Genomic DNA, 14,810 nt, shown 5'->3' with positions numbered 1-14,810 from the left:
AGGCCGCCACTCCAACCTAACCTAACCTAACTATGCTGAACAGTAAAGAAACGGTCTTCTGGACTTTAAAGTCCTGACGTTTCTTTTGTAGTCCCGAGCAGAGACATATAAAGTAATTGACACATTTCACTTCCTTTGGTATGGCGTATGTTGATATTTATGCATCGGATTATCGGATTATATTATATAATGCAGAAATGATGCTTTATTTATAGTATATATGCAAAAGTACCCGCATATAGAAACTGTCGTACACACATTTGATCCAACAACATTTCTAATAAATTACAGTCAAATTTCTGGACTCATTTTTAGAGATACTGAATCATTGAAACTTCCTCATTTGTAATTAATAATCACATTTTAACATGCTAGTATAATATTTTATTTAAAAAAATACGATTAACTATCCATTTATTAATAACATGGGTTGTATATATAGTATAAGATTCTTTGTTACTCAATCTTGGCGCTTATTTTGATAGGGCTGCACGCAGCCGCTGTTTTCGGGCAAATCACACATTCCCTTTAATGCGTTGAAGTATTTGTCGCCACAACTTACGGGAAGTGCTTTTCCGTTACGGCAGATATAGTAATCGTTACAGATCTTTAGAGAAGCATACATGAAACCATTTGGCTTGTCATGGCAGGCAATCTTATTGTAAAGATCCAGGTTGGATTCATGAGATTGCGGTGGTAATATTTGCGGTTGCTGAATTTGTGGTCTAACATGCACTACGGGGTTTAGTGGTGCTATAAGTAATGCTTGAGTTACTGTTTCGCAGGGTGGTTGCGTTGTGCACGGTGCCAGTGTTGTTGGCGTACAAGTTGTCGTGGTGCATGGTTCAGTTGTTGTTGGCGTACAAGTGGTGGTGGTGCATGGTTCAGTTGTTGTTGGCGTACAAGTTGTGGTGGTGCATGGTTCAGTTGTTGTTGGCGTACAAGTTGTGGTGGTGCATGGTTCAGTTGTTGTTGGCGTACAAGTTGTGGTGGTACATGGTTCAGTTGTTGTTGGCGTACAAGTTGTGGTGGTAACTGGTTTTGTTGTTGTTGGCGTACAAGTTGTGGTGGTAACTGGTTTTGTTGTTGTTGGTGTACAAGTTGTGGTGGTGACTGGTTCTGTTGTTGTTGGCGTACAAGTGGTGGTGGTAACTGGTTTTGTTGTTGTTGGTGTACAAGTTGTGGTGGTAACTGGTTTTGTTGTTGTTGGTGTACAAGTTGTGGTGGTAACTGGTTTTGTTGTTGTTGGCGTACAAGTTGTGGTGGTGACTGGTTCTGTTGTTGTTGGCGTACAAGTTGTGGTGGTACATGGTTCAGTTGTTGTTGGCGTACAAGTTGTGGTGGTAACTGGTTTTGTTGTTGTTGGCGTACAAGTTGTGGTGGTACATGGTTCTGTTGTTGTTGGCGTACAAGTTGTGGTGGTAACTGGTTTTGTTGTTGTTGGCGTACAAGTTGTGGTGGTACATGGTTCAGTTGTTGTTGGAGCGCAGGTTGTGGTAGTACATGGGGGAGGTGATGTTGTACATGGAGATGGTGTTGTGACACAGGAGTCTTCAGTGCACGATGACGCAACATCACATTGTAAAGTTGCTAAATTAAATGCTTGCCCACTCTGACACGTACCTGATGATACAACTCCGAAATTTTTGCAAAGATAATATTGTGCAGGATTGGTTGTTGACACTATATAACCACTATATTGCGTACAGCATTCTCCACTGCAACCTGTTGGTGGTGTGGGATCATCAGGTTGAATTTCCACACATCCAGGGTTATTTTGACAGCATGCGTTAGTGGCTGGATTGTAGTAATTAGAGCAGGTCATTAACATACTTACACCATTTTGGCATTGGTAGTATTGTGAACAACTACCGGGTACTATTGCTTGAAAACCATTTTGCTTTGATAAGCATAGATACTTGCTGTATAAAGTATTATCGATGGCCCGAAAGTGCAGGGTAGCAGCGTTGTTGTATGTTACAAGCGCCAAAAGACAACACGTGAGTACTATAATCAGTATTTTATTGAATTATATTTTACAAACATTTAAAATTGAAGTTTTTACTTACATAAATAGCTTTTCATGTTGTGTGTGAAGGAGCTATTGTGTGGAAGGCTTTTATCAAGGCTAATTTGCTGTTACTCGTTTTGAAGTTTCTGTAGCTCTAATGAATTTTGGTAAGTTGGCCACTATTTTATATTGGAAATTTCCCATTGTAAATTGTAGTGACATGTCTTGCACCTGTTTCTAAATAATTACATTAAAATAATTGATATTCTCGTTCAAATCGTATAACTCTTATCTCCATGGAACAGTTTCAATAGAATTTTTTATAATTTAACTTTTTCTAGGCAAAATTCTGTAAAAAGAAGAACATGTTATCAGCTTCCGAAGTGATAAAGAAGTTTTTCGGTTGCTTTCTCGTGAAAGATATTCACTGTGTTTCACGTCATATGGGAAGGCTCACGTTTAAATTTCGGAAATAAATTATTCTAATGTAAAATCAATGTACATAGGTAAATTTACCGCTTGATAGCTTCGTATCAAACTCTCACATTTTTATTTTTTATTTATTTGTTTACCAATTTTCAGTTGTCGGTGATCGATAATAAACACGTACAAGTGACATATGTTTTCGGTGTACATACATAGTTCGCCGTATTAGTACAGTTCACCTACAAATATACCAAACACATCATTCCGTATCTGTTATTTTTAAATAAACACTCACTATTTCCTATAATAATCAATTTGCTGTTCAGTTTCTTATCTTTAACCTTAAAAAGTCAAAAATTATTTTGCGATGACGTACAGAAAACAAAATTGTCGCCAATTAAATTAATTTTTATGGTATTTTTTTTATGGTATATTTTGTGATGCTGTGTCAAGGGATATCTCACATATATTGCAGATACTTTTTAGTTTGAACGAGTTCTAATTTTATTTAATATCCTCACATATTTATGACTACATTACACTTAAACATGAAATATGTTTAGAATTTGCTGAACTAGCTTATAAAGACAGTATTCACTGGACCAATCTTCTATAACCAACTAAACAATATTCTTTACTACCAATGAAACAACTAAAGTTGTGTTCTGTAATGTCACATCACCACCAAATAATATGGAGATATCTTATATACAAAAATTAAGCGCATACACATGTGCGCTTAGAATAAGACACTACTATATGGTATTTATATACGGTTTATAGTCAAGTCATATACAGAACTACTAATACATGATAAAATGACAAAAAAGCAAATAAGTTATATCCATAGCACCGATTATTTCAAGTGTAAAAGAGATAGCTAATGGGTTTTAAACATAATATGGGAATTAGTTCTTTTTTCGATTACTTCGTATTCTCACAGTGCTCTTGAGAGTATGACACTACATACGTCACAGGTTACAGGTCGTCATACTTCCAGTATCAACTTTTTAATTAGTTTTTTACTAATACTTTATTACCCCCATTTCTGTGTTATATTCTTTTGTTACATACGAGCATTCAAAACTTTTTATTACATTTAGCACTCCAATTATCTTTATTGATTATTTTCATGATAAAATGATAAAATGAACTTTCGGTCGTTTTTGAACTTATAAAAAATTACATAATTAAGTTTTGTAAGAAAAAAACTAATAATCAATGTCAACGATAAGATTAACAACAAGAAAAAATACTAAAAGAAAATATGACTTTTTTCAAGTCTTACGGTCGATATTTCAGCTGTAATATAGTTCTTTCTATATCTTTCTTTATTCTTTACTGATCTTACTTTGTGAAAGGAATTGAAAAGGTTGAAGTATATAGACAATTGGGATTAAATATTGGCAGTAAAGCAAAATTGCGTAGCTAATTTTAGATGTCGTACATCTCAAATACTAAAATATTGAGACCTCTCAATAGATCACAATCAAAATTGTTTGTTTCAACACATAACACACTCGTATACTTTTAAAGAAAAAAATCGGGATTGTTATGGAACTTCATGAACATGTGTGAAATTTCTAGAGCAGATTTCTCTCAAAAAATTGTTATATGGGGCCCTACAGAATTAATGGCGAATACATTTCAGAATAAAGCATTAGAACACCACATTCACTTTCACTGTTTATATTATATTCAGTCCCAAACCACTCACTTTTCAGTCAATGAAATTATGTTTTAATTTTGAGGGAATTTGAAAATGTAGACTTGAGATTTTTTATGATTCAAATAGTGCTAAAGAGAGAGTTGGTACAAATAAATAATGGCGGCTAAGGCTTCAAATCCAATTGACGTTCGATCATTGTGAGAAATTTTTCTGCACATTTTTCATCCACAGAGCAATGATGGAATATGTTAAGTAAGACAACTCAGATATTATAACGTGACACATGGGTGGTTCTCTCAATAAAAAAGCCGCGACATCAAAAAACTTGACAAACCTACAAACCTGTCTGTCGTATAAGTTTCCATACGATAGATACAAAGTTTCTTCTGCATGGATAATTTTTCTAAAACCAAATTCTGTTTTTTGTCATTATTTGAAATAACTCAACTCCTTCTAGCTGTTTGTTTAAGATAGTTTCTATTGTTATAATCATCTTATAACATATTATAGGCAGATATCAGTCAGGGTCATCAACACTGATATTGACTGTCGTTTGAGTGTCTTGATAAACTAGAACTACTTGGTCAAAATATTCAATTATGAATTTAATGGTTTCCAAGATATTATGGAATTATCAGTAGCTTGGCTTTTGATTCAGAAGCTATTTTAAGACTTGGAAATGGTTAATTTGTACATTAAGAACAATAATAAATAAGACATAATAATATTTTAGAGCTACCACACTTAAGATCGTTTATAGCGACTCACAACCCATATCGCTTTAAACATTGTATCAATGTCAATAAGCAGAACTCAAGGAAAACTACAGATTTTCTGACAGGATGCTGACAGGTGAATAATGTTATCACCTAACAAAAATAGGAATAACTGTAATTATATTTGTAGCCTTTGCAGAGAAACAAATAAGGCAATTTATTGCAAACACTCTAACTTATTATAATTAGCAAAATAAACCTTTAAGTTCATAGCACACGATCACCCAATATTTATAATACCAGGTTTTGCTTTTTTAGTTTCTATTATGAAACGTAAAAGTAATTCCATAAAGTATATTAGTGTTTGATATTGATATTTTTTAACCTATAGAATTTTACTGTGTATATAACGCAGGTATATAATGCGTAACATGTAGCACCTTCGGACACTCAACATCATTAAATTGGAGTTATTACGCGATTTTTTGAGTTATTAGGCGATAATGACTTTACATAAAAAGTTAAAAATTCTTACGAGTTTTAATCCTTCAGCCTTCAGATTGTTGATTTTCACAAGAAAGCTTTTAACATATTTAATCTTCGAGTATCAAAGGGAAATCTCTTCCTACACTACCCTGTTTTGTTGAGTAAATGAAATAAATACGAATTAACAAAGGAACTGACGTTTACATGAATGCCTCAAATCTTAAAGAAGAATGGAGCTGGCACGGTTGCATGTTGAACACGAAAAACAAGCTTAAAATCAAAATGGCTATGTCCGCCATATTGATTCGAAGCATTCGAGTCACACGCACAGACACACGAGATTCCTGATTCAATTTACGACTTCTCCTGCGTTGAATTTGCTTAAAACTTCTAAGGAGCAACAATTATTTGCAATTACACGAAATTATGTTGTTGTTGTAACAAGTGCAACAAATGTTGCAACAACGTCGAAAAAAAGCCGATTAGAGTTGCTGCAACGGCGTGAAAGTACAAAGTAGCATGCATGAGAGCATGTGCGTGTATGCATTGGTGCAGGACAATGCAATAATTACTACAATTCTTTCTTAATTCCTCCAAAACCACTAAGTTGATGGTGTGGTTTGTTGGGTGCACAGGGGCATTTCAAATGACAAACCTACGTCTGCCCCGCGGTATTTAATTACGGAAGCAAAGAATTTTGCGTGCCTTAAAAACTATAATTTATTCAAATCTGCGAAGTTTCTTGTTTTACATGAAATAATGCATATAATTATGCATACATATCATTCTGATATACCTTAAATTTGTAACGCGGTGTATAAACCACGTCTCCATACATTCAAATCACCAAATTGAAGTGAAGTAAGCGGAGAGTGGGTGTATAACTAACAAGATATTGAAAAGACTCTGAAATGAAAAGACAATCCGGTCTACAAAAACTACAAGATTCATTATATGTGCAGTTGTAAAGTACACTTCCAATTTAGATGGATCAATCATTTGCTTTTGCTTTCTTCTTAACTATGTAAGCTTGAAGACGCTAAAAGTTGAAAAGACCCAAGTTATCGGAGTATAAAAGACTTGCAACTGAAATCACATTTCAGTGTTAATGTATAGGAAAATAAAGGTTGACTGTTTTCTTCTTAAAAGCTTACGTATTCATGAGAAAATTGACCGGACAATGAACATTAAAGAAAACGAAGTAGAAATCAACGAAAGCTACTTAATCGCTCTGAAATAGACAAAAACACAAGTTGACGAGAGGTGAATATTATGCTTCGTTTATCAATAATTGCAAGTTAAAAATCTGCTATTAAAAAATATTTTCTTTGTGTACTAAAAAAAATTTCATAAAAAATCAGCGTTCTTAAATTAAAACTAATATAAATATAATTAGGTATATACTTATTAGTACCTATTATGGGTTGTCCATCGCTGAAAGGCAGTATACAAGTTTCTATTGCTGATAGACAAAATCGAATTTTGGTATAGTGAACTGCAAACCGATAGAAGTTTTTCTATAAGCAGTAGACAAATTTCTCTACTGCATTTGAGCAGTAGAAGTTTGAAATTGGACGATACGACGAAACTTCATTAGCAGGTTTTTCTTGTTTGTGTACCATAAGTACTTCCGCCACTTTCCAATAAATTGGGAAGTGTCTTAAGCGCAGAGCTGCATTAATTATTTTGCACAGTTTGATTATTCCTTTGTTAGGGAATTGGTTTAAGATCTCAGCGGTTATCTGATTCCAACCAGGAACCTTTTTTAGTTTCATATTTCGTATTTAATTTATTTTATTTAATAATAAATAATAATTCATATACATTTTTTTAATATATCGTTTAATATATCTGCTTTCAAGTGTAATGTTTTATATATTGAGAATAATGGTTGTTGTATTTATGTTTAGTTATCATATGTCATTATGTGTATTCTAATATTTTGAACAAAGAAGTTTTCTTGTAGTTAACGTTATCTTTCATATTTTTTAAATATATTTTTCGATGAATAAATTAGGTTTTATATAAATTCACGAAATAATAAAATCATTATTGCGAAATATCCAGACATTGCGAAAAGCATTTGCAACAACATACGCTTTAGACCAACGTGGAAGAAAACTGCGATGGAGCTTAGTATTTTAGGTCCACCAATGGAAGATGTAGGCAAGTGGGTAAAGGCAGGAATTATCTATAACACAAAATACAAAATATCTTAAACTTTTATTTTATATTTCTCTTTCAGGTTTTGTCACAAGCACAGCGCAATTCAAATCAAACGGCGGTGATCCTTGCTTACTTCAAATGCTTAGTCCAATGGAGCAAGCTATTGATCAGTTTGTGGTCTTAAATGGGGCCGGCGAATGAAATCAGTAATTTCGAAATGAGGCAAAATGCTGTGGATGAGGCAAAATGCTGGAAATGGCAGTGCAGAATAGAAAGAAGAAGAAGTTTGTCTGCTGCTAACTAGTAAAAAACGGAAACAGGCAGCCTCTTACCAGAAAATACTTGAATTACTAAAGGCACAAACAAATGCTTAAGAGCTGTTTTATAAAGATGTGTCTAGGCGCCCAGAAAATATTAAATACTTTTTAGTGAAAAAAGGGAGTAAAAAGTAAGAGTATTGTATAATAATATTGTATAATAATTGTATAATAAACAGTGTAATAAGTTGGTCAAAATAATAGTAATTAAGAAAACCTAAGTAGTTGGATTTACAAATGTATCTAAGTGTGCAAAATAGTCTAGAGTTAGAAAGCTATTAGGTGCTATTAAGGTTTTTTACTTCTTTATTCAATCTTATTCATTCACATACATTACTGCAATTGATCTATAAGTACGCGATGGCGGTAATGAAATACATGCAAGGTCGTCAATTCTAGCAAAAATTGACAGCGCATGAAGCACAGCACTGATATCACAGATTTCATGGACATTATTTCATGCACATTGTTTTCTGATTTTATACAATTGCACTCCAAGTCGCATTTAAATTCAGTGATGGCAAATCCACGATAATTTGAAAAGCATTTATTGAAACCGTTCTACAGATTGCTAGGCAACCAAATAATACATACTAGGATAAAGTGATTTACCTTAAGCCAACCATAGACTTGGCTGTCCCATATCATACAGGCACTTCCTTAAGTTGCACAGTCAACATTAGGACCACAATATGTGGTGCGCACAAAACACCTGCTTAGACCCTACTCACTTCGCAGCACTCGTCGAACCTGTCCCACCAGACCAGATAGTCGTAGCAGAATATTACGCGACAAGCCGCTTTTTTATGGTTAGAAACAGGTACTTGATTTGCCAAAACACCCAAATATGTATCCAACATCTGTAAGTTAAATCTCTTTTTAGGCCGATTTATTAAGACCGTTTTTTTGTAACTAAGTCCAGGTGACTTCAGAAGTACTACTTCTCTTCCAATTGTCCATTCTACAGGAAGGCATCCCTCAGCGAAACACATAACATGGGACCTTTAAAAAGTCTAATATATCCTTCCAAATACTTTTACAGATCTCACCATTTACACCATCTAACTTTTAGAATTACCTTGATTTGTGTAAGCGAAATCTGCCCGCAATTTACTTCTTCTAATAGAGCCAAAGGTAATATCAACATGAATGAATGTGACTTTCTTCTACCACGGGATGAAGTTTTCAAGCAAGGCACCCACATATTCCACATCGAGACGAATGTAGCATCTCTCTGCACCAGATCTCGAATGATGCATTCACGTCCAAGCCCAGGATAACTGGCGTAGAGCTAGTTAGTAGCAATACCGTTTCCATAAATCGATGATATGGTTCCAGTGGCTCTCCATTTTTGCAACAGACTACAGAACAGTATTCTGCTAAGGTTCTTTTCCAATGACATGTACATACACTACCTCGTGGAAGTAGCCATTAAGGCTTTATTTTCATTGCCGTTTACTTCTACCGCAGCACAATATCTGGAGTTAAGGAATGAACGCATCTTACTGGGCAGCTTTTTAATACTGCCCGTTCGATGTATATGGTTCCCGTAAACTACTCGCAACACTACACTCTCTTTCACATACAGTCACACCAAACTAATACATTAAATTATATACTTCTAGACAAATCAATTGCAGTATATGTGCAGTCATTCGTACAAGCTATCACCTTAGCACTATATCACTATATAAATTGCAAGCTACCGATATTATAAGAAGGGCGGATGGCAAGTCCTTCAATGCGCAGTTTCGATAACTGTTTGCATTTATGCATTCAATTGCTATGTAGCAGATACACAGAAGCTTAAATAGAAAAACAAGCAGATAAACCGACTTTTTGGAAGATGAACAGACAAAAAAACATATAGACAAATAAACGAAGGGACAAAAGAATAGAAACACAAATATATAGACAAATAAATTGACAATCAAATAGACACATAAATGGACAGACAGGCAACCATACAAACGGGATTACAGTGTTAGAATGGCAGACAAAAGCTGATTTGTATCGATTAATTGAGATAACTCGAGATAATTAAGATGACATATTATTCAAAAATATCTAAGAGGTATTAATATACTCTTGTTATATTATTTGCGTGAAGCATACAACAATTTATTTAAATATGGACGATGTTTTTAATAACATAGCCTCATAAAGATGGAAGTTGTATGGAACAGGGTGTCTTGTACCAAAAACAGATATATGGGGGAGCGATGGTTTGATTCAATAATTCAAAAAAATCATATAAAAAGGAGGGACTTCAATATTAAACTAGAAAACTTAGACAAACTTAAAATCAGCTTTCGATTATTTTTTGGAAAAATTATCTTTGAAACCTATGGAATACTCTTTCAATTTACTATTCTGCAGGTAACAAGTTTCAGCTCTAGGATTCGTATGCCATGAAACTATGAACTAATAACTCCTTAAATAAAAATAAACAATGAATAAAATTCTACTTCATACTTTGCTTTGGCAGTAACATAAAGTATTTTGTTGGGTTAATGGTGAAACCAAATATTGGAATTTGTATAATGTAGGTATTCCTAAAACGAAATCATTACTTAATCTGTACGTCTCGACATTCCTAATGGTCGGGACAATAGTTTGTATAATGCTCCATATATTTAGCAAAAATGTTTTAAACACTTTCGTTCTAACCTATAAAATTGAAGACATCTTTTTGAAATGACTTACATTCCTTTCAGATCAACGGTGTTATATGCAATTAGAATTCTTGAATATTCTATAAATCTGATAGCTGTTGTTGTAAGTTATCGTTTTCCTCTTTTTAGATACTTCTTAGTAAATGTAAGTCATAACTCATCCATTTTTTGGTTGCATTAATACTATCGTTTTCCATGAACATTTTTAAAACTCTGTAAGTGGCTTTCAATTTGGATTTCATTGCAATCAAACCGTATTAAATTTCGATTTTATCCTAGCAGTCTACGTCCTAGCAGACGTAGATCAAATAGCTTCATGTTTTTGAAAGCAAGCAAAAAACGTACCTATATATCTGATAAAAGCAAATTATTTGGATTGAGTTCATCGCCATTCTTAGCTCAATCTTTGTTGAAAAAATTGGCGGAACTAATGAGAAGCTCACACAAATAGTCATCGATGTTGGGTTCCAACTTCCAATATTTCATTTTGAAAGATTTTGAAAGGACTTATTTTTACAATAAAATATAAATGATTTATCGAGATGAAACTTAACAAAAGAGACTATAAGCCAAACAATTTAACAACAAACAGAGACTCACAAGCTTGGCATATTTAGCGCCGATTTTGCATTTTAGTAGGGCTTTCATATTAATGAATCCGCCAACAGTGGACAGCACAAGTGCATAGTAAAGCGATTTGGAAGCAGTTTGTCAAGTAATACGTAGCAATTTCAATTCACTACTTAAAGTGCGTGGATGACATTGACAATACTAAATGAGGCGATACTGTGACCATACATAGTGATGAAAAACATCATGGGTGTGACAGGGTGGTTATTGGCGAAGATCGTGGTGACAAAAATGAAAGCCAACACTTAGAGAAAAATGTGACACCGCGTTATCTCAGAATGGTTACAGGCTCCTCGGGAAGATATGCAGATCTGAGGTCAATTATTGCTTAGTCTGATGAAGTGATAAACAATAATCCAGTCAAGGTGTAAAAAGGAGTTTTAAAAATATCTCGAGCTAAGAAAGAGTAAAAGTGCTCAAGTGCACTGGCTCAAATAGAAATAAATAAATAATAAAATATAATAAGTTGACAGCTGTAATATCGTATAAAATGTGGTTTGTAATTTTGCAGTTAAGATTAAACCAATTTGAGTTTCTTTTTTATGTATTTATGGGTCAATGTAATATGCAAAAATTTTTTATTTGCTATTTTTTTATAAAGCATCCCAAGCTTTATTTAAGGTGTTCGATATTTTTGAGTCATACAAGTTTTGTACGATAACACAAGAATCCGTTATAATCTAACTCAACTGAGTATATGCTATGCAGAAAATAAAGAAATGTGCTTTTTTAAGTTATATATCTCGTCGTATTTAGTACATGTAAAAGGAAATAGGATATACATTTCAGTGCATGTAAGAGAATGTATCAAATCGTTCTGACTTATTTATTTAAGTCATATACGTATTTCTTTTCTTACTTGTACTGCTTTGTACTTGTAGAGACTGTATATTATTTAGAATTTTAGACCCAATTTTTATTCCTCTACACTTTTTAAGCACATCAACCCAAATTTTAATTAAAATAAAAATAATTAATTTCATCTCTGCACAGAGCTTGTCACTTTTTAATTAAATATACACAAATATTGTTTTAAGATAAATTTCACCCAGTTGCAAGTCACTCGTTATCGGTATATTTTTTCGGCTGAGTTTACTAAAAAACATGCAAAAACATTACTTTAATGAAGTTTTGATGAAATTCCAGTCGCGGTTATCTAAGAAATACTCTAAATTTATATAAAAGATGGAACAAGCTGCTTTTCGCAGTGATCATAAATTCGCGTAACAAACAGCAGTTCACACAGTAAAAACTTCAGGAAACTTTAATTGCGTAGAGAAAACCAGAAAAAGGGATGAGAGTACTCTTAAGTAAGAATCACATTTTTTAGATGATTTTCTAAATTTTAATTTTTCTATTATTTCTGACCCTACATAGTACTTTTGGGCACTTTGTTAACCCTTGCGATTGTTAGCAATGCCGCCACAATTGATTCACAATTATACAGCCAATACCTTTGCCGCTCAAGGGCTGATGGATTTAAGGCTATTGTTCCTGGCAGCTGTTCCCAATATTATGAATGCCAAAATAGCGTCAGTATTTTGAACACTTGTCAGGACTATTACGATCCAGTATCGCAAAGTTGTGTTGTAGAGTCAAATGGTTGCACTGAAGTACAACCTGCGGTGCCAACTCCGCCCGCTGGATGCCAGGGAGCTTGTTGTAATCAATATAGTGGATATATTGTATCCCCAACAAACCCCGCACAATATTATCAATGCAAAAATTTCGCTGTATTGTTATCGGGCACTTGCGAAAATGGACAAGAATTTAATTTAGCAAAAAAACAATGCGATGTTGCCTCACAATGCGGTGGTAGTAGTTGTGACGAAACCACAACAACCTGCACCACCACTACTTGTGCTCCCATCACTACAACAACCTGCACCACCACTACGTGTGCTCCAATAACGACAACCACCTGCACCACCACTACTTGTGCTCCAACTACCACAACTACGTGTACTACTACTACATGCGCTTCTACCACAACACCAGTTCCAGAAACCACAACAACATGCACCACAACTACTTGTGCTCCCATCACGACAACCACCTGCACCACCACTACTTGTGCTCCAACTACCACAACTACGTGTACTACTACTACATGCGCTCCTACCACAACTCCAGTTCCAGAAACCACAACAACATGCACCACAACTACTTGTGCTCCAATCACGACAACCACCTGCACTACCACTACTTGTGCTCCAACTACCACAACTACCCCAACCGCTCCAACCACCACAACTACGTGCACCACTACTACATGCGCTCCTACCACTACTCCAGTTCCAGAAACTACAACAACATGCACCACAACTACTTGTGCTCCAATCACTACAACCACCTGCACCACCACTACTTGTGTTCCAACTACCACAACCACTCCAACTACCACAACCACCACAACTACGTGTACCACTACCACATGCGCTCCTACCACTACTCCAGTTCCAGAAACGACAACAACATGTACCACAACTACTTGTGCTCCAACTACCACAACCACTCCAACTACTACAACCACCACAACTACGTGTACCACTACTACATGCGCTCCTACTACTACTCCAGTTCCAGAAACTACAACAACATGCACCACAACTACTTGTGCTCCAACTACCACAACCACTCCAACTACCACAACTACGTGTACCACAACCACATGCGCTCCTACCACTACTCCAGTTCCAGAAACGACAACAACATGCACTACAACTACTTGTGCTCCAACTACCACAACCACTCCAACTACCACAACTACGTGTACCACTACCACATGCGCTCCTACCACTACTCCAGTTCCAGAAACTACAACAACATGTACCACAACTACTTGTGCTCCAACTACCACAACCACCTGTACCACCACTACGTGCGCTCCTACCACTACTCCAGTTCCGGAGACGACAACAACATGCACCACTACTACTTGTGTAATCATTACTACAACTACTTGCACCACTACAACTTGTGCTCCAACAACAACTCAAGCTCCATGTACGACCACCACCTGTGCTAGCAATCTTAACATTCCTGTTGTAGCTCCACTTAAACCAGTAGTTCACGTGAAACCTCCAGCTTACCCTGTTCCTTCTCACGAATCTCACGAGAATCACGAATCAAGCATTGACTATCATAACATTTACAATTGTCGCGGAAAACCGAATGGTTTCATGTTAGCTTCAATTCACAGTTGCAATGACTACTATATCTGTCGTCATGGTGAGCGCCTTCCAGTAAGTTGTGGTGATAAATACTTCAACGCCTTAAGAGGTATATGTGATTTACCTGAGAACACAAATTGTGTACAAGCAGCCGAAAAAAAGAATACTTTTACGAATTTCTCTTCAAATCTTAGAGTAGATCACTGAAGATCTTCAGTGAAATTGAGTGAGAATACAAGTTGCTACCGAATCTATAAATAAAAATTTTCTATGCAAATTAATTAGTTTATACGGTTTTTTAATTATCAAAATTCTCTTAATAAGATTTCCATAGGCAAGATTTCTTAGTATTGGTGCTATTGGTGGCTAAGCAACCAGAACACAATTTTACGTTTCGCTGCACTAATTATGAAGCATTTACTTACGAGTATATTTCGAAACACAAACAAAGCTACTCTGACTGCGATTTGGTAGTACTGAACTGTAGTGCATCTGTTAATCCATTTCTGCCTCCATTTCTAAATATGCGCTCTGCGTTTTG

At 35.1% G+C, this 14,810-nt stretch overlaps 2 protein-coding genes across 2 annotated transcripts; one reads left to right on the top strand and one right to left on the bottom strand.

Moving 5' to 3' along the window:
• Nucleotides 1-425: 425 nt before the first annotated feature.
• Nucleotides 426-2,158, bottom strand: LOC119690270 (uncharacterized protein PB18E9.04c-like). Its single transcript, XM_038105292.1, has 2 exons — nt 2,070-2,158; nt 426-2,007 (listed from the first exon to the last, which is right to left on the bottom strand). The coding sequence occupies exons 1-2, from the start codon at nt 2,083-2,085 to the stop codon at nt 461-463; spliced, it is 1,563 nt and encodes a 520-aa protein (XP_037961220.1). The 5' UTR covers nt 2,086-2,158; the 3' UTR covers nt 426-460.
• Nucleotides 2,159-12,313: 10,155 nt separating this feature from the next.
• LOC119689664 (mucin-2-like) lies at nt 12,314-14,532 on the top strand. Its single transcript, XM_038104542.1, has 2 exons — nt 12,314-12,406; nt 12,474-14,532. Exons 1-2 carry the CDS (start codon nt 12,391-12,393, stop codon nt 14,474-14,476), a joined length of 2,019 nt encoding a protein of 672 aa, XP_037960470.1. The 5' UTR covers nt 12,314-12,390; the 3' UTR covers nt 14,477-14,532.
• Nucleotides 14,533-14,810: the final 278 nt, after the last annotated feature.

Source organism: Teleopsis dalmanni, chromosome X (genome assembly GCF_002237135.1).
Source record: "Teleopsis dalmanni isolate 2A chromosome X, ASM223713v2, whole genome shotgun sequence".
NCBI classification, from domain to species: Eukaryota; Metazoa; Arthropoda; class Insecta; order Diptera; family Diopsidae; genus Teleopsis; species Teleopsis dalmanni.
This window is presented reverse-complemented; position numbering and strand designations above follow the sequence as displayed.